The 24,035-nt window shown below is 35.3% G+C and overlaps 1 protein-coding gene and 1 long non-coding RNA gene across 5 annotated transcripts in view; both read right to left on the bottom strand.

The window, feature by feature from the left end:
- septin12 (septin 12) overlaps positions 1-24,035 on the bottom strand; it is a 124,928-nt gene that overhangs the window by 32,720 nt on the left and 68,173 nt on the right. Inside the window, exon 1 of one of the 4 annotated variants that reach the window (XM_005163961.4) lies at positions 23,713-23,790. The exons of 1 other annotated variant lie outside the window; for it this stretch is intronic. Coding sequence is in view for 1 of the 3 variants with exons in the window: in XM_687930.6 (XP_693022.3) it covers positions 12,872-12,881 (10 nt within the window). In the remaining 2 variants the exon portion in view is untranslated. Of the gene's footprint in view, positions 1-12,871; positions 13,050-18,475; positions 18,534-23,712; positions 23,791-24,035 lie in introns of those variants that run through there. 2 more of the 4 variants (XM_005163960.5, XM_687930.6) reach the window with 2 other exon arrangements.
- LOC141381211 (uncharacterized) lies at positions 881-4,284 on the bottom strand. The gene is made up of 2 exons (XR_012401019.1): positions 2,623-4,284; positions 881-2,560 (listed from the first exon to the last, which is right to left on the bottom strand). It is a non-coding gene; the product is annotated as an uncharacterized lncRNA (long non-coding RNA).

The following is a 24,035-nucleotide window of genomic DNA, read 5'->3' as shown; positions in this document are numbered from 1 at the left end:
TCAGTCTGAGGTGTGGTATGTACATAGAGAGCAACTTTCTGCAAACTAAAAATGACACACTAGGATGCTTTATGTAGATTGTGATCTACATTTACAGTTACATTACATTTAGCAGATTGTTTTGTCAAAAGCGACTTACAAATGACAAAGGCGTTAGGCAACTCAACATGAAGAGGCAATACACACAAGAAGTGCCATATAAGGGTACTTATATTTCTTAGAGATTGTATTAAAGTATTCATTTACTTGCATTCAAGTGCTCTTATATGATATCACTAATATAGAAATATATAAAAAAGGATATGATAAAAAAAAGAAGTCATTGCAACACCTTTTAATTATTTTTTTTTATTTATTGAAACAATAAAATGTTATGGCAACATAAGTTGCTATTTTTACCCCATAAACTCATCAAAGTAATTAAATTTCAAGTTACATGAAATTTAGCTTGAGTTAGCTGCATATATATATATATATATATATATATATATATATATATATATATATATATATATATATATATATATATATATAATTCATTCATTCATTCTCTTTCGGGTTACTTCTTTATTTATCAAGAGTCTCCACAGCAGACTGAACTGCCATATATCAGTTTGATTATACTTAGTTTAAAGCAGCAAATGACTGAAAATGTTTACAGTATAATAATACTTAAAACAGGTACATGTATACCCTGTGTACCATGTATAAACATAATTATTTTGCTTTATTTTTGGCTTGTTTATTATTCAAAATATTATTTTATTATATGTATTTTTTAACATTAGCACTGCAACTTAATCTTACCTTACTGCTGTAAATTGCTTTTGTAAATAAAAGTATTTTTTTTTTCTTAATTGGTCTTCTTCTTACATTTATATTTGGTGTTTGTTTAAGCTGTCTTAATAAAAATAATAAAAATTCTAAGTCAGTCATTCATTTATTTTCTTTTTGGCTTAGTCCCTTTATTTTTCTAGGGTCGCTGCAGCGGTATGAACCTCCAACTTATCCAACATATGTTTTATGCAGCGGATGCCCTTACATCTGCAATTAATGTCTGGGAAACATCTATACACACACTCATACACTACAGGCAATTTAGCCTACCCAATTCACCTGTACCGCATGTCTTTGGACTGTGAGGGAAACCGGAGCAACTGGAAGAAACCCACACGAACACAGGGAGAACTAACTATCAAAACTATCATTTTTTATTAATAAAGAGACTAAGCCGAAAAGAAAATGAATGAATGAGGGCTTAGTCCCTTTATTAACCAGGGGTCGCCACCAAATGATGCCATTCCAGCTGCAAACCAATACTGGGAAACACCCATATGCTCTTGCATTCAAACACATACACTATACGGCCAATCTGGCTTATTCAGTTCACCTATACTGCATGCGTTTGGACTGTGGGGGAAACCAGCGCGAACACGGGGAGAACATGCAAACTCCACACAGAAATGCCAACTGACCCATCCGGGGCACAAACCAGCGACCTTCTATTGTGAGGTGATTGTGCTACCCACTGACGCCTATAAATCATAATATTGCATATTATATTATAAGCATTATTACACGGCGAATCCATTTTGCACACAATTATCCAGCATCCACATTACCTGACATGTTCTGTGCTAGCACAATGCACGGCTGCAATTAATTAGGAAGTGATGTTCATTTTGGCCAGTCTCGTTTATGAGCCGGAGAGGTGTGCTGTGAGCATGCTCAGAGCATCCAGGTGGAGATTAATGCACATTATCATGACTGACAGGAGGCAAATGTACGAGCGGCGCAGATCGATTCAGACGGGGAATTGAAATAATGAGGACGAAGAATTGAGAATTGTCCATAATTGCGCTTCCATCCTGGGCTAGAAATGAGGCATTAGATTCATTTGTCAACGTTTGAAATGTGGGTCACGCTGGGGTTGATTTTTATCTTAAGATTTACTCAGCACCCACAGAATGGAAATGGATATGGAAAGCACCCTCGATGCGCATTGAACTTTAGGCAGCATATTGTCAGTGGCGAATAAAAAATGGCTTTGCAGCCCGGGCTTCAGTTTGTTCAGCTCAATTGAGTTCATTCGCAAGATCGCCCAACATAGAGACAGCAGTTGACACGGCGCTGGTTAACTACTGAGGCACGGACACCTGTCAGCTGGTCAGAGGATGCCCGTCTGACTTAACTGGCAAAGCAACAGGGGGTGGATGGAGTGTGTTGCTGTTTGTCTTATCCCTGTACTGTAGTTTGTATATCTCGAGACAGCTCTGTTTTATAAGAGGATTGCTAGAAATCCCTCTGATAACCACTGAAGTTGTCCTGTTGGACAAAACACTCCAGTCACATTGTTCAAAACAAAAGTCGGAATCACATTAGCTTCACAAGTAAGCAACGATAGCAGCTTAGTATTTGACTTCATTTGATGTCAAATTGCAAAAATAATCTCACTCTTAATGCTTCACACTCGGATCTTACCACCTGGCTGGTCAAATTTAGCCATGAAACCTTCAACACTAAATTGGCCAGTGTTTCAGTCAGTTTCATTGACCAACCCCTGTATTTATCTATATCTATATCTATATCTATATCTATATCCATACACAGGGGTTGGTCAACTGAAACACTGGTCAATTTAGTAGGGTGCCTTGTATAGAGATATAAAATATAACTGAATTCCGAATCAAAATGTAGGCGTGCTCTTTACACAAACACTGATCAGTGAACTCAAAAGCTCAATAATACATGATTGATGCTCAAACTTGCCTTGTGACATACAAGAAAGAATTTAATGTGGTGCTTTTGTGTCCAAAGTTGAATACTGTAACGTGTTTGTGTGTGAAAAGCCTAAATAAAATCTGTTCTAAATCTCGTAAAGCAATCATCTCTCTTTGAAAGACTGAAATTAAAGTACTTGATTTTGTATTTGCAATCATTTCTTATGAACATTCTGAAGTATTTTGGAGTTTAGAGATGAATAGAGGTTTGGGTGAATAGACTTTCAATGAAAGAACAGAAATCTTTAAGATTTGTTAAAAAAATATCTCGTTGTAAATACTTCTGAATGATTTTCTTACGTGTTTGGAATATTTTGAGGGTGAGTAAATGATTAGCAAATGTCTTGATTTCAACAAATGGTTGACATGCAGTCTTGAGATCAATGTTCTGTATGATGTACCTGGAACATATGCTAACAGTGTGTGATTCATCACGTTCAAAACAGTTCTGTAAAAGACTTTACTTGCATAAATGTATGATTTTTTCTTCATATACCATCTAATAGGGCCATGGCAGAAATCTAGTAATGAAAAAACATGTTAATTTGCTTTATAGTTTAATCTTTTTCCACCCTGTAAGTGATGTTAATTTATAAAGGCGAGCTAGCCAAGATGCTAACGAACATAGACAGCGCTCTCAAGTCTCACACATTTACCATGTGTCACGCATTTCAATCTGTTCACACGCTCACACACCACACCTTGTATTTCTCATGCTGAGAAGTAATGGGTAACTTGAGCAGGTAGGCCTAAACGTTTAATAGATAAGATACACATTAACTGTTACTAATTTAATGTTAGAAATTAACGTGGCTCCCACCTAAACCTTTAATGTGGATGTGCAATCTGATTTTATATTAGAGAAAATTAAATATTTAATGTTGGCATTTGTCCAATTTGTATGAGACATGGCAACTTGTGATTAAATGCTTAAAAAAAATGAAGACTCTCTGTTTTAACTGATTTACATGAAGAAAATTGTGTAAACAGGTTAAAATGTGATCCACAGTGGTGGAAAGAGAACTAAAAAGAAATACTGAAGTAAAAGTACCATTACATGCCCAAAATGTAGAGCAACTAGAAAAAAAAGTACCTGTTTAAAATATTACTCAAAGTATTGGTTAAAAATAGCCCTTTTAAGAGTACTCAGGAGTAGTGAGTATTGAGTATTATACTGTGAAAAAGCTGATGTGTTTACATGCATTATGTTTGTTAGTGTGTGTGTAAACGTAACATTCTGTAGTGCATTTGGGGATTGTTTGAGGCCATTTAGCAATTTCAGTCATCATAGAGACATCTTTATTCATCAGTAACATACAGTCTAAATACATACATACAGTTGCAGTCAGAATTTTAGCCCCCCCCCCCTTCTCTTTTTCAAATATTTTCGAAATCATGTTTAACAGAACAAGAAAATTTTCACAGTATGTCTGATATTATTTTTTTTTTTCTGAAGAAAGTCTTATTTGTTTTATTTCGGCTAGAATAAAAGCAGCTTTTAATTAAAAAAAAAAAAACATTTTAAGGTCAAAGTTATTAGAAAAAATACAACCTTGATTGTACAAAATGTTTTGTTGAAAAAAAAAAATGTGTTTATATATATATATTACTACGTCCCTTCCGGGGTTCCGTAAGCATGTGACCCAGCCACAAGGACATTTGTTATTAGGTGCTGTAAATATTAAAATTGTGTGACAAACTCACACAGTGCACCAGTCTACCAGACGAGCATCTCCATGTGACTAATAACAATAAATGTATCAAAAAATACACTAGCGTATTTTATACCTGTGAACTGACATAGTGCAAAAAATAAAAAAATAATAATAGTGCAGCTTAATAGTGAAATAAATCATCTTGAAAATATCCCCTATTTAACAGTCATTATGAGTTTACCTTCACTTTAATTTTATAAAATGGTTTAATTGTTTTTATTAATTACTATAAAAGTATTCAATGCAAATGCAAACATATGTTGTTGAATCTGATCTTTAAATGACAGCTAGCAAGGTTCTAGAGAAAAGTTTTTTATTATATCCTGGGTTGGTAGGGACAGTAACAAAGTATAAATGAAATATTGAAACAATAATAATAGAAATAATAATACATATATTTATGTCCAATCATTTTATAATCAAAAAAGCTAGTAATTATATAAGAGCATAAGCAAAGAAAAATAAATACATAAATAAAAATCCTACTCCAAACTTTCTTGAAGAGCCCTTCATTGATTAGCAAAGACAGATGTTGTCCTTGGTGCATCATACAAACTATTGTTCCCATGACATCAGTGACTGAATTTGGATGAAAAAAAAAAATCTCTTTACAGACCTGGTATATGTATGGTCTGAGTAATACTGGACATTAAAATGAGAAATAAATAAATAATTTAATGTATTAAAGAAAAACTCTATTAGCATTTATGATGAGCGTTTGATTCCTCAGATCTTCAGCAAAATCAGTTGATACTTTTGCTAGGCATCTTCTTTTAGTGTGGTTAAAATACCAGCATCATCTGTATTCCGTAGCTCTTGTAATGCTTTACATCTTTAGCGGGAGAGATAAGCAGGAAGCAGAAAAGGGTTGAATGAAGGACTTTTGGCCCTAGATATAAATATTTGAGGATATGGTGTCAAAATCATTTCTATAAACGACTCTGAGCACCTGGGCACATTATAAAGCCTGGTTTATACTCAATGCATTCACTAGTTCTCTTGTATAATTAAGTAACAAATTATTTCTTTGATAACTAGAAAGGAATATTTGAATCGGTTTACGATATATTGATGCCCTATTTGTCTAGGCTTTATTGGTGATAATGGTCAGGAATTTTGAACCATTATTGCTTTATAGCATATACGTGGAGGACAGAAATTAACCAAATAGTCAATTGTAGAGTGGATTAAATCTAAAAAAAAAAACATGTATTTTCTGTATTTTTTAGTAACTGTACTTTTTTCTTTTATTCTTTCCATAATAAAAAGTATATTTGTAGAGCAAATATTGTTCTGTTGTCATTATTATTTTAATAAACTTTAATAGGTGAAACTGTCCGAGATATGAACAAAAGCAAGTAATGCATCAAAGTTTGATTTTAAAAATCTTGAATGGTTATAGAGTATAAAATAATCATTAAAATAATTTTTGAAAAATAATAAAAATAAGTCGTTTGAAAATCTTCAATAATATTATTGATACGACATAGTTCCCGAAACTTCCAACTTCTCTGTTTATCCATCTGATTTTATGGTAAGTTTTTTTGACCGCCCCCTGTCATTTAAAAGTATATCCTAATGGCAAACGCGCAAAGTATAAAAGCCTTGTCCGTTTCCTGAGGTGCACTCAGCAGAGGTCCGCGACCTGGCACCAGGTGAAAGTATAAATCAGCGTTAAATGTGTCTGACTGGAACCAAATATGGGTCTAGAACCTTACCCTGGCCTAAAATTTTATGATGTTTTAAATTTTATCATACCATTTCTAATCTTGAAAAAAAAAAAAACATTCATTGCTTAAAATAACGATAAATGAATCTTGAATAAATGTGATATTCTGACAGAAATGTATTCATTTGTGACAGCAGGATAAATACGATATAAATTAGAATATAGTTTGGTCATATAGTAGCACAACAAAACAAAACGCAGGAAATATTTAAATCAAAATGTTTTATTTTTTTATTATTTATTATTTTATTGTTTATTTTACTGCTTTATTCTTTATTTTTTCAAGAACTATTATCTTTTTAACTCTTACCTATTAAGAGTTATTATTTGTAGAGTATCACCTTTAAAATTAAATCTACCTTCATCTTGAAAAAATGCTGCATTGGTTAAAGTGTGAGTGCATTTAAATTCCATTGCATTCATACTTATAATAACATTTGGGGAAAATGTTATCAAAACTGGACAGCCACAGCACAATAACACACTGTAAAAAAGTAATGATAAAAAGTCAAGACAACAAAAACTTTTGTGTTGCTTTCATTTCATTTAAGTTAAGTGGGTTTAAACTACATGTTGTAAGCTGTCCAAAGTTTAGCCTAACATTTTTTGTAAGTTTGATTAATGGAAGTTGAGCATTATGATCATTATGAGGATTATGGCAGCAATAATGATTTACAGTGCAGCACTTATGATGAAAATGGATCTAGACCTAGGGCATAGGAAGAAATCATCTTAAATATGAGTTGATGCGTTGCAACCACAGCTTTTTTACACCCAAATTCAAAGCAGGCATCACACCGTGTGTATGTTAAAACCAGCTCATTTGTGTATGAAAACACGAGAATGTAAAACGATCCCCAGGAAATGCCAAGTCTGCAGTCCTTTATTATGCATTGCTAATGGCAATGACTGTGAGCTGCACCCAACATGACATCACAGATGCTCTGACTGGTTCATATACATGAGTGTGTCACATTAACAGGCCAACAAAAGGCCATTAACGCAAGTATGCAAACACACCGTTACCAAAAGGGTTTATCTTAAAGAGACACTTCACACAAGATTTGCACTCCCTGTTATTCTAAAAGTGTCAATAAATTTAAGATTTTTTTTTTTTTTTTTTTTACTGTTTTTGAGAGAACGATCCATAGATAAGCTACATCATATGAGTGCCCACCTAAGGCAAATTGACATCCTGTTAACTATCTTGGTATCAGTATCTTTTATAAAAAGAAAGAAGATGTGGATGTGATGTTGCCCGAGGCTACAAAGGTGTTATTTTCCATGATATGGTATTCTCACAACTACAAAAAAATCCCATGCTGTGACTTCAGCCTGGTCAAAACACAAAATAAAAATTAAAAGTCTGTCATCATTTACTCATCGTTCTCTTGTTCAAAACCTATTCGATGTTCTTTCTTTTGTTGTAAACAAAATAAGATATTTTTAAAAATGCTGCTTGCTGGCACCTATTGACTTCCATAGTATTTTTTCTTATTATGAAAGTCAATTAGTGCAAACAACCAACATACTTTTAAATATCTTCTTTTGTGTTCAACAGAAAAAAATATACTCATAAAGGTTTAAAATCATATAAGGAAGGTTTCTGGGTGAATCTTACCTTTAAGATCATGCTGAGATAGATCTGTGATCATTTCAATATCAAAAACCGCTTACAGTCTTTAAACAGAAGGTTTTTATTCCCATTGACTGCTACTGGAAGCTCCACAAATTCTACAAAAGATTCTTTAATTATTCTTCACACTAACATTGTGTCTTAACTATATGTGACACGGCAATGCAACATGCAATAAAGGTATATTTTCCATGTCCAATATATTTTATTTTAGAAATGTTCTGTGACATAGCCACAGAACAACAGCATATACTAGTATGACAATTACCTCAGGTGCAGAATATGTGCTTTATTCAGTGTTAAATGCTAGCTAATGAGTATATTTACATGGTTTAGAATATCTTTACATGGACAATAATAAATCGATTTTAATACGATTAAGACAATACTCTGATTAAGTCTGCCATGTCAACAGTGATTTTTGATTAATTTAATTCAATTAAAGGGCACATAGTTTCCCCTTTTTTATGATTTAATATTAGTATTAAGGTTCTTCTGAGTGTGCCAGTTTAGGTTCAGTTTAAAACACAGTTCAGATTTTTTATTATAATGTGTTAAAAAGTGTCATGTTGGGGGCGTGTACACAGCTCACTGTTTTAGGGGCGTGTTGCTTCACATGAAAAGCCAATAGCTCCCACGCTCTGTGTTTGCAACAGACAGGCAGACAGAGAGAAGCTAAGCTACATGAGAGGATCAGCATTCAGCCGTACATGTATGACTCGGACACGGACCAAGCAGAGAGTACAAAATCATTTGTGTCTTTGTTTAGTTTTACAGCTAACTGTGTGCTAGTTTCAAGTGCCGAGCTTGTACACCGAGACTAATAACCACGCACACTGAATTAACTTTGACTGAGGCACGCGACACAGCACACCAGACACTCTCTGTGTGGCAGAAACATGAAGTGTCCCGAATTGTCACGCCATGCATTTTAGAACTCTAAACACAGGTTTCCATCAGGGCACACACAACGGCGCCCCAAGTGAAGCGCCGCAGCGTGCACCCCGACAGAAACCCACGCCTAGAATTCCAAAATACATGGCGCTGGGTCAGCGTCGTGCTATACAGAGCGGAGCTTCTGGTGTGCGACCTGCAGGCAAGTTTGTTATTTTATTTCCAATGGAGAGACGGGCACATTAGGCAACGCGCTTGGCCTTTTCCAGCTGCACCTAGTTAAGATCACATGTACACATGTTTGCAAACCTACCTAAAGGTACAACCAATAATTCCGATTAGAGCGATAATGTGGAAAATATTGATCTTGTGTTGAGCCCAATGAGCCTTGCATCTAAAAATAGAGCAAGGGTGTTCCTTTAGGGATATCGCTTTGACTCGCACTGAAAATGGCGGACGTGGAGCGACAAACTGAGGATTAGGTGACGCGTGCCTGTCAATCAGTATTGGTGGGCGGGGGAACCGCACTCCTACGTCAAGTTGCGGTCGCTCTAAAAACCGCTCCAATTGGTCCACCGTTTTTATGTTGTTAAATTGACAAAAAAGCACTGGGTGAGTTTATATCACCCCAATATGACGGTCTATACACTATACTTACACACATGTCTGTCCAAACAGCTTGAAAAGTAGATTTTTTACCATAGGTGCCCTTTAAGGTCACAATCAAACTAAACAGAAATCGAATTAGGACATAGAGTATGCAGATTTAGTCGCATTACTGAAGTGCAGTACAGACATGTAAACACTCTGATCAAACTACTACCGCCATGTAGGACTTTTCGACGCATTCTGCGACAGGATATTTCAATACACCAACGGTTGTTTAACACTATTCTCTGCACCTACCAAGTCAGTGAAGGACCACAGACACCTGCATCACAAAATACAGTTTTTTCCCATACGCCCTGCGGTATCAAATTCAATTAAAACTACACTCTTCCAGCAGTTTATCCTCGCAACCAATATCTCATTTGTCAAGAGGGGTATGCATGAAATGTTCCTGGATGAAACTGAGTGAAAGTGCTAAACTGCAGTTAAAAGTCGACAAATTAAAAATGAAACACCCGAAATGACATGAAACTCTAGAGCAAATGTGGATAGCGTGGTGACTCAGTGACGTTAATCAAATTATGTACTATAACAAAAGTAAAACGAGATCATGAAAAGAACATTCAAAAAGCAACTCACGTTGTCTTAATCATGTCTTAATCATATTATTGTCTTATACAGATTAAGGCAAATCATTTGATTACTGATGTCCATGTAACCGTAGTCAATGTGACATTTATTACCATACTACAGAAAGCAGCAGCAGATAGCTCACTTCAGATCTTGAAAATAAAATAACTATCAGATTGTTTGAAAATGAAGTCAGAGCTGTGTTTCAGCTATTAATAATGTTAAAAAAGGTTAATATGTATTAGATTAAAAGCCTTTGCTTTTCATTGGGGTAAAGTGGCTTGTATTTAAATGTTTCTGTCATTTCGTGACACGTTTGATGCAGACAGCCAAATAGCTTGTCACTGGAATATTGTCGTGTGTTCTTAGGTCTCAGTGTAGAACAACATAGTTCTTTTAAAAACTCTTAAATACAATGTTTATTTAGAAGAAAAGAAAACGAAGTCATTGCTCTGAAAACACCACTGTATTGACGAGTATAGAAAATCACTATGCAGCGTGTGCTACGGTTGATCAGCTGAGACAGAAAACACTTGTGAATTAAGGAGCCTGTCTACTCATACAGATGACTTTATCAGCTATAAATATACTGTATGTCCTTCAACCACCAAAACGGAACTAATCCTGCACTTCTTATTCCCTAACTGGCTTCACATCTAGCACCTGAGGATCTACACAAGACTGCACCAAACTGAGGCAAAGCCAGTGAAACCTGGCTTTGAACTTTGCGTAATTTTAAAAGTATGTGTTGTCACTGCTGAATACAGAAAGTAAGACTTTTTTGCTTTATGTAAAAGGGAGAAGAAACAGCCGAACGGTGGACTGACAGATTTATTTATTTGATGCTGTCTGAAGCTCTAATAGAAGCTGACAAATAGAGCTATGCTTGGAGATAGAGAGGGCAGACACGCTGTCTTACAAAGGCTTGAGAAAAGCAAACAGAGTGACAGAAAAAGGCAAGAAAGTAGAAATGAAGTTGGAACTTTTTAATAAAAACCTTACATATTGAAACCAAATGAAAACAGTTCTGTCCCCGAGTTTGCTCTGTGTCTGTTCTTGCTCTTTAATAAAACTGTTCACAGATGTTGCCCATACTTGACAGAACCAAAGAACACATCAAGAAGACAAAATCACTCTCATTTGCTACAAAGCACCTCAGATATAGCATGAAAGAGTCTTTCACTTACATTCTCAATGTAAGGCTTACTGTAAGTAAGACACCAAACCACAAATCTGTTCATTTTAACTTGTATTTCACTGGAACAAACAATTAATTTGATATTGGTGCATTGACCAAGTCCTAAGTAAGTTGAACTCCACATTTCAAACACAGACCACATTAAAAGATATATTTGTAAGGCTATAAATACAATAGCTGACGTGGACATTAACAGACCTCTGGCAGAAACTGGCAATGAAACACACAAACACATTCACTCTTCTTATGCTCCCATACATTTTCCCTTGACCATCACAAAAACCAAGAGAGCCATAAAAGTAAGAATGCAGAACTAAACACTAAACATTTTACCCTTAAAAGATGTTCTGTTGTGCTAACTGCTAAATGCTAACATCTGCTCTAGTTCTAGTTCGAGTTCAAAACAATGAACAATCCCTGCTTTAAAAAAATCAGCATGTGCTGTGCTTTTGCTGGTCATAAGCTGGTTATTTGCTGGTCATGTCTTTGCTGGTCAGCTTAAACCAGCTCATGACCAGCAAGAAACATCTTAAACCAGCAGCCATGTGTCAAAACCAACACAACTAGCACATGTTGGTATGCTCATCATTCCATATGAGAATGATCATGATAAAATAAAATTTAAAGGGTTGTAAACCATAGCAATATCTCTCTGAAATAGAGTGTACTTTGCAGATAATAAAAGAAAGAGAATAATCAAATGACACATGTTAATATGAAGCACTGATATTGCTATAAAATTTTCCAAGACCTGTGTCCTTTTATGTGTCTGTGCACAAATTTTGTGCAGCTTTGCTTAGTTTGGCTACAATATTCTGTAGATACCAATGCAGAATGCCACAGTTTTAACGATTTCCACAACAAATACCATTCAAAACATTGCAAATTATCAGCTGTTATCTATTAGAACCAGTACATGGTTTCTAGTGTGTTTGGATTGAGTGGTTTTAGCATGCCATCAATGGAAAACAAAAAATACCAGCAGAGGGCCATTTGGACATTAAAACAATTTCATTTAACACCTATTAGAATTGTACAATTCAATTTATTAGACATACAAATTTTCACAATGCTTGTTTAGTTTAAAAAGCTGATTAAAAGACACATATTTACAACTAATCAATCCCAGGACCATGTAAAATAAACTTTATCCATGCAAGTCAACAATACCACAAAAAATACCTTACATCTGAACCTCATCATGGCACCATTTTGGCCTCCCTGACTCTTTACGTCAACTTCCTGTTTATTTTCATCACAAATCAGTAAAACGTCCAAAACAGGTTCACTTCTAAAACGTTGCACACGAGAAGGAAATGACTCAAACGGTTTCATATGAGAGCAAGCATTTCATTATACTTGCTGCAAATGGCAAACACGCCTGTTGCATCTTGAAAAGGGGTAACCAATAACCATAACCAAGCTTCAAACATCAGAGTGCGTCAACCCTCAGTTCCTTCCTGCCTGAACATATCACAAATGATGAAAATAGAGCAAAACAAACCAACATTGAGGACATCATTAAAAAAAAAAAGTGTCTTCTCGGGGCAGCCATGAGACTCTCCCCTCCCCCTTTTGGCACAGTTGAAGTGCTCCATTGCTCTTGGCTCCATTGTTATCAGAGGGGCAGTGGAGCTGAGACACATGCAAAGCCCATGGGATAAGAAAAAAGATTCTTACCTTCTCTCATTCACAAAGCTTTATCCACACCACTCTCCCCAATGAAGACCCAGCGGCCCACGCCAGACGGTCCGCAACTGTGATGTACCGCAAGACTTGTCCCTAAACTTCTGTTTTGAGCTCTGTGTAACTGCCCATGCACTTCTCCCCCTCTCTCTGCGTCTCTCTCCCTCACTACAGGCAAAGAGTGCAGGGGTAACGGCTAAAGCTGCTCACGCTCATTCACATGCAGATCGCCAAGAAGCTTCCACTAATCCAAAAGAGGACTTCTCCCATCCACCCCTCCTCCTGCATCTCTCTACTGCCTCCCTCAAACTCATTTGCACACGAGTGGAGCTGCTGTCAGTCGAACGGCCCAGGCTCCCCTGCTGCCCACACAATGAGGAAAATACGTAATTGACCCATAAAATCAATTAGGGGAAATTTTTTTAGGGCTTCTTTGAATAGTCGGCATCCGCAGACTCGCTCATCTGGGAGAAAAAGAAAAGCAAAAATCTCAGACACTCGTCCAGTGCACATTTCTGCGCTGGTAATCAGTGCCGCTCTGTGCTGTCATGCTGGGCCGTGGATTGCAGTTAAAAGACATGGTAATGGTCAATCAGACATGAAGGAGTTTTATTCTGACAAAGAGCATGTAGTTTACCATTTACACAAAAAGCTGAATTGAGTTTAAGTGCATGAACGCTTATTATTACTGCACAGCAAGCCCTGGTGATAATATAAGTGTGGTTTTATTTGAAAAGTTGTAATTTCTGCTGCTCTTCAAATCTAGAGAGGCGAGACTGTTAGACATTGTCTTGAGAAACAAGTGTGAATGTAAAGAGACAGTACACTGAAGGTGGTCACACACCAAATGCGCCGCTCAGCGACACGCCCCGCCAAACAGCAGCGCCATGGATTTTAGATTTCTAAACATATATTTCCATCAGTGTACGCATACCGGCACAGCAAATTGGTGGCCGTCCGCGGCGCCCAACTACAACTCAGGACACTGTTCATATTTTTGCCGCACCACATAGCGCCATCTGTATACTTTCATTTTAAATAACATGTGAATGAGCGCATCTGGTGTGTGATACTTCCAACTATCACGTGCATGCTGTGTCAAGGCGCTGAGTGGCTCATCTGGTGTATGACCCGCTTGGGGTGTGCTCATATTAGGTACATTAGCCTTGAATTTTGAGTGTGATTGTCCTTCCTCCCGTCTAAAGAATGATTAATAAATCCATATGAAACAGTACCTTAAAAGTGATGTTGTGCCTTCAGTTTCGGGCCCAGGTGCACTTCACACTAACCAGGTATGTAATCAGCCGAACACAAAAAAGTAAGATGAGAAGACACTATATATATATATATATATATATATATATATATATATATATATATATATATATATATATATATATATATATATATATATATATTACTTTTTTGTGCTCGGCTTATTACATACCTGGTTCATATATATAAATAAATATATATATATATATATATATATATATATATATATATATATATATATATATATATATATATATATATATATATATATATATATACATACATACATATATACATGCATGTGTATACATTATGTAAATAGTATATATATATATATATATATATATATATATATATATATATATATATATATATAYATATATATATATATATATATATATATATATATATATATATATATATATATATATATATACATTATATGAATATTTGTTATTAGCCACAACATTTAAGCTTAATTTAAATCAGTTTAAATGTTTAGTAGTTTATTAGTGACATAAGTAATATTACATAGGTTTATACTTTGTACCTCAATGTCAGGACAGATCCACACACCGCCACTAGAAGGCGTCACTAACTCGGTTAGTTCTCTTGTCTCCACAGAATATAACTTTCCAGGTAATTTAGTCGACTCTTTATTCCAACAATTCTAACTGTAAAAATATTAAGTCCAGTTGAATTGAGTAGACCAATATAGCCTACTTTACATTCCACCCTGAAAAAAAAAATCATACTTCGCCATTAAGTAGTTAAGTTTATCACTTTCACTTTCACTAATTATACAGAAGAATCACATCCCTGACTAACACTACAAGCATACCGCATTGAAGCCTAACTAAACAGAGCTCTGGCACACCTCTTCCAACCGGCCAACTGAATGCCTCGGCCCGATTCAGAGCACTCACACATGTCACTCACACTGAGGTATGATAACTCTGTCCGTTTACTCACCTAAATGTTTTTTTGGTCCCATTTTACATTAGGTGGCCTCAACTACTATGTACTTGTATCAGAAAATAAATGCAATGTACTTACTGGGTTCCTAATGTATTGCAGATTACTTCTGGTGCTCTTGAGGGGGAATTGGGGGAAGGTTAGGGCAAGGTCTGGTGTTATGGATAGGTGTAAGGGATTGTAAACAGAAAAATTATTTACAGATGTAGTTACATGCAGGTATTTATTCAATCATAGATACAATGTAAAAACATATATTTACATATATTTATTATTAATTTCAGTGTAAGTGCATATTAGTTTAAGCCACTTAATATAACACCCCCCACCCCAAATCCAAGTTATTTTCACAAAAATCAAACAAATTTCATACACTAAATAATTATAAAAGTGGTCAACAGTATATAATATCTCACAGTGTATTAGGCCTTGTTTACACCTGGTACTAGAATGCATTTTCATGATTCTGATAACAAGTGGATGGGTAACACTTTACAATAAGGTTCATTACTTAATGCATTTACTAACATGAACTAATCATAAACAACACATGTACAGCATTTATTAATCATAATTAAACATTTGCTAATGCATTGTAAACGTTCAAGTCCATGCTTGTTAACATTAGCTAATGCACCATGAGTTCACATGAACTAACAATAAACAACTGTATTTTCATTAACTAACGTTTATTAACATGAATAAATACTGTAGTAAATGTATTGTTCATTGTTTGTTCATGTTAGTAAATGCATTACTTAACATTAACTAATTAACCTTATTGTAAAGTGTGACCAGTGGATGATACTTTTTTTGAGAGTTTAAATGCAGATCATGTGAACAAGATCTGAAACATTTGAACTTGTACACTTTTGACCACGACCAATGGTTTGTAAAAATACATTTGCGCATTTTGCGGTGTAGACACTTGTGTGGTCAACAGCATTCTAGCCACAAAAATTGGCATACTTTCCACCTACTGGCATGAACATGTTATGAAAAAGTACACTAAACATGATTTTTCCCCTTAAAAAAATTATTGAAATTTTATGTTAATATTAGGTTGAAAGAGAGCCCTATAAAGTTGGCATTGTATTCGGAGGCCATATCTTATGACTACCAGACTGTCATTAATTTAGGATCCAGTTGGCTGTTAACTGCTGTTTCCTGATCACTGAGTCAGTGTGATGAATTTCAAAAGAAAATCATCCAAAGAATGAATCCAGCATCCAGCACAATTTCCCCCACCCAGAGCAAATGCGTGACTGTCGGCTGTCTACTACTACTACTACTATGTTTTACTAGCCAATTGAGTGAGCACACTTTCATTCTGCCCAATCAGAATTGCGCAACTAAACTCTGCCCACAAAAAAAAAAAAAAAAAAGAAAACTAACAGGAAAGCACTGGCAAAAGGGATTATGGCATCTGCTGCTTTAGAAGCATTAATAGGCAAATTAATATCAAAGTAAAACAGAATTTGTAATATGGGAATATTTTGGCTTCAAAGTCACAGACACCGAACAAAAACAGGTCATTTTTAAGAGCTGTTGCAGAATTGTAGTCAGGGCTTACAGATTACTGAGCTGAAGGTTGACTACAAAATTAAATTGTAAATCAAATCGTCATATGTCAAAAAAAATTTTAATAATAAATCACAATTTTATATTTTTCCCAAATCACACAGCCCTTCTGCTTACTTTGTGTTTGCTGATTATTTTTGGTATTTCTGTGAAATCTTACTGACATTTGATTGGATGGATAAAGTCTAATATCTTAGACCACAGGCTTTAAATTCGGTGAAATGCTCTAGAAACAAACACCTGATATGTGATGTCCATTGTAATGAACGCAAAGTTCAAAAGGTCTATAGCTGAAAACTTACAGTCCAGATCACTCTCTTTAGGTATGGGATGATAACAGATTTCAAGTTTTACCATGATTTAAAAAAGTAAAGGATTTATTACTGCTTCTGTTATACCATTCCTAAAGTAAAGGTAGGTTTTTAAACAAATAGTTTTTATGTTGTAAAAGAAAACTGTGTTTTTGAAAATAATGAAGAGAGCAGAAGTCAATGATTTATTTGAACTATTTAGCCTGACATATTTACTGTTCCAAAATATTATAAATGTTTCTTAAAAACAAAACATATTGTGTTAAATGGGGGAAAAAAAGTTTTATTTTGTTTTATTTTAAAAACTCATTTTTGAGCAGTAGTCACAATACTTTGATACCATGAAACCGTGGTATTTTTATCCAAGGTTATCTTAACGTCAAAAACTTATGTTCTTTGTGTTGGAAGAAAGAAAGTGACTCAGATTTGGAATGGCACACTGACAAATAAAAGTAGTGGCACACTGAAAAAAATGATGTCTGCAAAACTGTTGCAAACTATTTATTTGTGTTGAATTTAAACAAACAAATTAAATAGAAAAAACTCAACTTAATTTGTTTTGTTTAAATTTAACCCAAATAAATTGTTTACAGTCACTTAACGTAAAATTTTTTTAGTAAATCCAAGAAATCATCTCTGAAAAAACTTTTTCAGTGAATGACAATTTTTGTTTGATGTTTTGACATTTTTTGACACAAGTGTGTTTGACACTGTAAGTTTAAATGTGCTAAGTGACGCAAAATGTGTTTGGCACATTCATTCCCCATTCACTTTACCAGTACTGAAAGATAGCACCCAGAAACATATTCAAAAATGTACCTTGGTAAGGTTTTTCAAGTAAAGAGACAGAGATTTGTAATGAATAAAGCCAGAATGTTCATTTTTAGGCAAACTATCCCTTTAAAGGATCTGTTTAAACATGAGGAGGCAAAGCATCTCTGCACAGTTTCACTGAGGAAGTGTGTTTTCTCACTCTCACTTGAGCTGTCTGTCAGACTTATCACACAATCTGAGTGTTTAGTCTTTATGTTCCCCATAAAATGAAGTCCGCCCCATATAAATTAAACTCAAGGAGACTGCCTGAATTCATCCATGTAAGGATGGGCCTTTTTTCAAAACAAACAGCTATGAGAGGGTGTGAGTGTGTGTGTGTGTGTGCGCAGGTCAATCCCATGCTGAGACCTTGTATGGATGGTTTTATGATTGAATCACAATAATGTTCCTTTGTTTGACTCTCAATAGATGCCCGCTGTATGATGGCAAGGCCCCAAAACAAAACTTTCATGCCTCCACACCACTGCTAAAACCACAGCAAGTACCTACAGCAGCTCCGTGCAGAAACTACAACCACAACCAGTTCAATTCAAATGACAGCTAGTTAGCGGATAACACAAACCAGAAACATTCCTGAGGAGAGCTTGGTATAGTAAAATATTAACAGAGATCAGTCTTTTACCTTAGCAGATAAGTGGAATCTTGGAGCAGTGGCCAGGCCCCATGTGCTGTCAGAGAGTGAATTGCGAACAGCTCAGGATGTCAGTTTTGAAAAAAAGTGTCTATGCACGCAGGCGCATGTGTGAGTGTGTGTGTTTGAGGGTGTGTCGTAGCATAACCACAGACAGCAATCTGAGGGTGATGCATTTCCTTGCCTTTGGGCCTCTCTCTTCCTGGTTGTATTTTAACTAGTTTTATGCCACACAAAAGAAAGGCAGGTTCTCCGGCTCTGTTATCACCATGACTACCTAAATAAGAGTGTTTCTCAAGAGTGGGATGGGTGTTTATCCATTTTCCTTATGTCATCACTGTTAAAATCCCACCCTTGAGACAGGAAAATGTCTTGCACAATTCCAGACAGGTAAAGCATACAAAAATGGAAACGCAATCCTCGTGAATACAAAACAATCTGTTGGGATGCATGAATGGAAATCTGGTTGGAATCTGGTTGAATGAATGGAGAGGAAGGTTCCAAAGGCTGCAAATTCTCATCCTGCAGTGTTTAACCTCACACACAAACAGACACACACACACACACACACACACATGCCAGCAGCATATCACCACACAGGCGCATCTCTGCTGTTTTGGGAATTCTCTCTTCACCGCTGACAGGAAAAAGCATTTTGATTAATGTGGCAATCAGAAAATGACCTTTGCATGCGGCGAGAGCTGTCTATTTTACATTCAATATTTAATCATTTGATAAAGTATAGAACAAGCCCAATGACAGCAATTCATCACTTTCATCTAAAAGCCTTTCGCAAAGCTCCGAGCCACATGCAGGGTCTGTATGCTCCGCTGCGTCTACAGCTAATTAACTGACTGAGGTTTGTTAATGGAGTTTCCTACAAAGTGCTCTCCGTCGCCACATTGTTCTGGTCATTCTAGGTCACGATCTGATGACTGATGCATCTTTCCCTCTTGGAATCCACACACTCTGGACATCCATGCGTGATAAGATATTCTTACAAATTGGAGCCACTGACAATTCTGATGATGATTGATGTAGGCAAATGTGCAAAGAAAGTGACATGTTTAGTTTTTTACACAGGAAATTATTAGAAATTGTCCTACTTCAGGTGATGTCCCACAAAAAGTAAACTAACTAACTAACTAACTAACTAACTAACCAACTAACTAACTAACTAACTAACTAACTAACTAACTAACTAACTAACTAACTAACTAACTAACTAACTAACTAACTAACTAACTAACTAACAAACTAACTAACTAACTAACTAACTAACTAACTAACTAACTAACTAACTAACTAACAAACAGAAATAAATGTTTAATAAACTATGCATCACGACGATGAACAAACTGAAAGTCAAACAACAACAACAACAAACCATCCATTCAACTAATTTACCAACTAATTAACTAAACATGAAACTGATTGACCAACTAATGTAATGATTTGAATCACAGGTTGGTCAAATCCCTTAAAACATCAGTGTTAGATTACTGACTAACTAACTATCAAACAATTAACAAATGTAAGTTATTAATAATTAACTTATAATAAAGAAATAACTAACTAATAACTAAGTAATAAGAATAACAAAAAAAGTTTAATAAACTATGCATCACAATGATGAACGAACTGAAAGTTAAAAAAACAACAACAAACCATCCATTCATCTAATTCTCTAACTAATTAACCAAAATGTAACTAATTAATCAACTAATTTAATAATTTGAATCACAGGTTGGTCAAATCCCTTAAAACCTGTGTTAGATTGTTGTTGTTACGGAGATTATTGAAGTAGTAGTTCATGTAGTAGTAGATGTCATTGGTATAGTAGTAGCAGAAGTAGTAATGGTGTGGTTGTTACAGTAGTAGTAGTAGTCGTTGTTGGTGTAGTAATATCAGTAGTAGATGTTGTTGATGTAGATGTAGTAGAAGTGATTGTAGTATTAGTAGGAGTAGTAGTCGCAGTAGACATTGTTGTATTAGTTGTAGCAAACGCTATAGTAGTATCAGTAGTGGTAGTCGTTGTAGTAGTATCAGTATTAGTAGACACTTTAGTAGTAGTAGTCGTGGTTGTGGCTGTAGAAGAAGCAGTAGTAGTTGTAATATAAGTAACTTTCTGTAGTTGTAGTTGGTGTAGCACTTGTGATTTATTATTATTGTTGTCAGTTATTACTGTTGTCCTTTCTCTCTTTTTACTCTCATATTTACTATCATACATTAATAAGCATTGTTGTTACTCCCTACCTCTGACTGGTTTCTTTCTATATGTTTTATCTATATCTGTGACACTTGCTTCATTTATTGACTGTTATTGTTCCTAATGTATGTACTCTGACCTGTCCACCAAGTTACCTTTACATGCATACACACACTCACGCACATACCCGTACCTGACTATATTGTTGTTGTTTTTGTTTTGTTTTTGTTTCGTTGCTTTGTATTTGTTATTTGTTGATGTTTTCTTGTATTTGTATGATTTTTGCATATTCTAAAAAAAAAAAAAAAAAAAAAAACTGTGTTAGATTAAAGACAAACTAATTAAATAACTAACTAGTCAAATCCCCTAATAATCTAGCTTGGATTACTAAGCTTCTAACAAAATAATTTAAACTAACTAATTAACAAAATAAACTAAACGATAACCAACTAAACCTTGAATTGACCAATCATATACATTTAAGTAAATTAAATTACAAGGACAAACCAATCAACATCCACTAGCCTGTCTACTTATATGCCAACCTTCTGAAATCATTTTCATACCCTCATCTCATTCTGAACAATGACGCTATTCCGAGTTTTTTCTTAACACAAGTCAGTGGGTCCAAAATAATTAAATATTTTCTAATGTGTGTTTGGAATAACATGAAATATAGAGTTTAATTTCAGTAACCCATTGGCTGTGAAAGCAGAGCTTATTGAAATGGAGACGTTGATTTTTACGGATGTTGATAGGGTTGAGTAAAAAGGCGAGAGAGGAAGCGGAAGAGAGGGGTAGGAAGTATGCGTTTGCTGTGCCACAAGGGACAGTGAATTGCCACTAAATGTCTCTATTAGGGCTCCTCTTTAATTAAAAGCACATGTACGCACAGACGATGTCAGTTCATTCATACAGTTTCCAGGGTAACCTCCCCAAAGACATTTGAAGTATCAGGTTACGGCAGAGATCTTCCGCCACACACCGTGAGAAAGCTCCTGCTTCTTTACTCCAGTCTTGCTTGTGTGGGATACAAGGGGTTAATTCAATTAAAGCTTCTTAACCTCATCCTAATCCAAGCATACTTAAAAGAACGTGGCAGACGGAAGAGAAGGATTCCTGAAGTCTGACCCCATCCTCTGGTGTCTTCAACAAACAGAGGGAGGGACAGGTGAGGACATAGCAGGAGGACAGTGGCAGACTACCAGACATCTGCTAGAGTGTCTTCGAAACTGAGCTGATGCACAGCTGGACATGCTGAGAACTTATCAGAAGAGAAATGCATCACAGTATATACAAGACTCTGCTGAATGTAAAATAGGCTCTAAACATGTTTCTTTGTTTACATGTGTTCTAATTAACTAATTAACTAACTAACTAACTGACTGACTAAATGACTGACTGACTGACTGACTGACCAAATAACCAAATAAGCAATTGACAAAATAGGGATTTTTAAAAAATTACAGAGTGACTGAGTGACAAACAAGAAAAAACAACTAAAGTGACAAACTAACTTAGCAACTCATTACTAAAATTATTATTTAGTAAACACAAACACTTACAGCACAGGGTTAGCCATTAATCAAACTAGTAAGGCCATGCTTATAAGGCCATGCAAATTAGCCATGCTAATGGCCCCTAAATAATTACACAATAATTTGGATAGTATTACTAGCTAATTAACTAACTGACTGACTGACTAACTAACTTGCATTGAATTACTAACCAACTAGTTAACCCCCTCAACTTTAAGTTAATAATTATATTACTAATCAACAAAACTAACTAACTAACTAACTAACTAACTAACTAACTAACTAACTAACCAACCAACCAACCAACCAACCAACCAACCAACCAACCAACCAACCAACCAACCAACCAACCAACCAACTAACTAACTAACTAACTAACTAACTAACTAACTAACTAACTAACTAACTAACTAACTAACTAACTAGTTACATCCTTCAATAATCTGTTAATAATAGTATTACTAACTAACTTAGTTATTTATTTATACTTAGATAATTATATTACTAATCAACAAAACTAACTAACTAACTAACTAACTAAATTCCTTAATAATCTGTAAAATATAACCAGTTAAACCCCTCAATAATCTGTATTGTGTTACCAATAATCAACTAACTAACTAACCAACCAACCAACCAAATAACCAACCAACCAACCAACCAACCAACCAACCAACCAACCAACCAACCAACCAACCAACCAACCAACCAACCAACTAACTAACTAACTAACTAACTAAATTCCTTAATAATCTGTAAAATATAACCAGTTAAACCCCTCAATAATCTGTATTGTGTTACCAGTAATCAACTAACTAACTAACTAACCAACCAACCAACCAACCAACCAACCAACCAACCAACCAACCAACCAACCAACCAACCAACCAACCAACTAACTAACTAACTAACTAACTAACTAACTAACTAACTAACTAACTAACTAACTAACTAACTAACTAGTTAAATTCCTTCATAATCTGTTAATAATTGTATTACTAATCAACAAAACTAACTAGTTAAATCCCTCAATAATCTGGATTGTATTACTAATCAACAAAACAACAAACAAATAATAATATTTAATTGTATTACTAACATACCAACCAATTAACCAACTGACTGACCGACTAACCAATGAATTGAATTGCTAACTAATTAACTTATTAATTAACTTATTAACTTATTAACAACAAACCAATCAAATACCCAACAATTTCACCCAACCATCTACCAATAGCAGTTAAAATGCACAAATATACAAATAAGCTATATTAAGCATGAGAATTCAACTCAAGATCTGCCATGAACCCAAATGCAGTCTGTGGTTTGACTGTGACCTGTTAATCCAGGAGCGTCACTACACACTCTGACTGTCGTGCGTAAAGTGTCCTCCACATCATACCACTCTAAAAGTAAACTAAGGCTCACTAGTAACAGCCGGTGATTAAGCTTAATCAGGCTGACAAAGAGCAACTTACCATCAACAGCGCAGAAAAAGCTGAGTCGTGTCCTGCCCTGACAGCTGCTGCTCCTGATAGAGAACAACTTCCAAAAGCAGCAAAAAACCACTGCATACAGTACAAGCACACACAACCTCCCCCGCACACTTCTCTTTTTTACTTTCTATTTTGCTTTCTTTCCATTAACCGTTCACTCATGGATTCTTGCCAAGAGGATGCATTTAGAAAAACACATGTGATTAACGCTTGCTGTATGGCCTTTAACAGAATTACCTCTTTTAACATATTCACTGACTTTCAGAATATCAAACACAAGGTGACTTACAATTATTTCTAATTAG

The sequence above is a fragment of the Danio rerio genome, chromosome 3 (genome assembly GCF_049306965.1).
Source record: "Danio rerio strain Tuebingen ecotype United States chromosome 3, GRCz12tu, whole genome shotgun sequence".
Taxonomy (NCBI): Eukaryota; Metazoa; Chordata; class Actinopteri; order Cypriniformes; family Danionidae; genus Danio; species Danio rerio.
The sequence above is the reverse complement of the archived record's forward strand: the minus strand, read 5'-3'. Positions and strand labels throughout refer to the sequence as shown.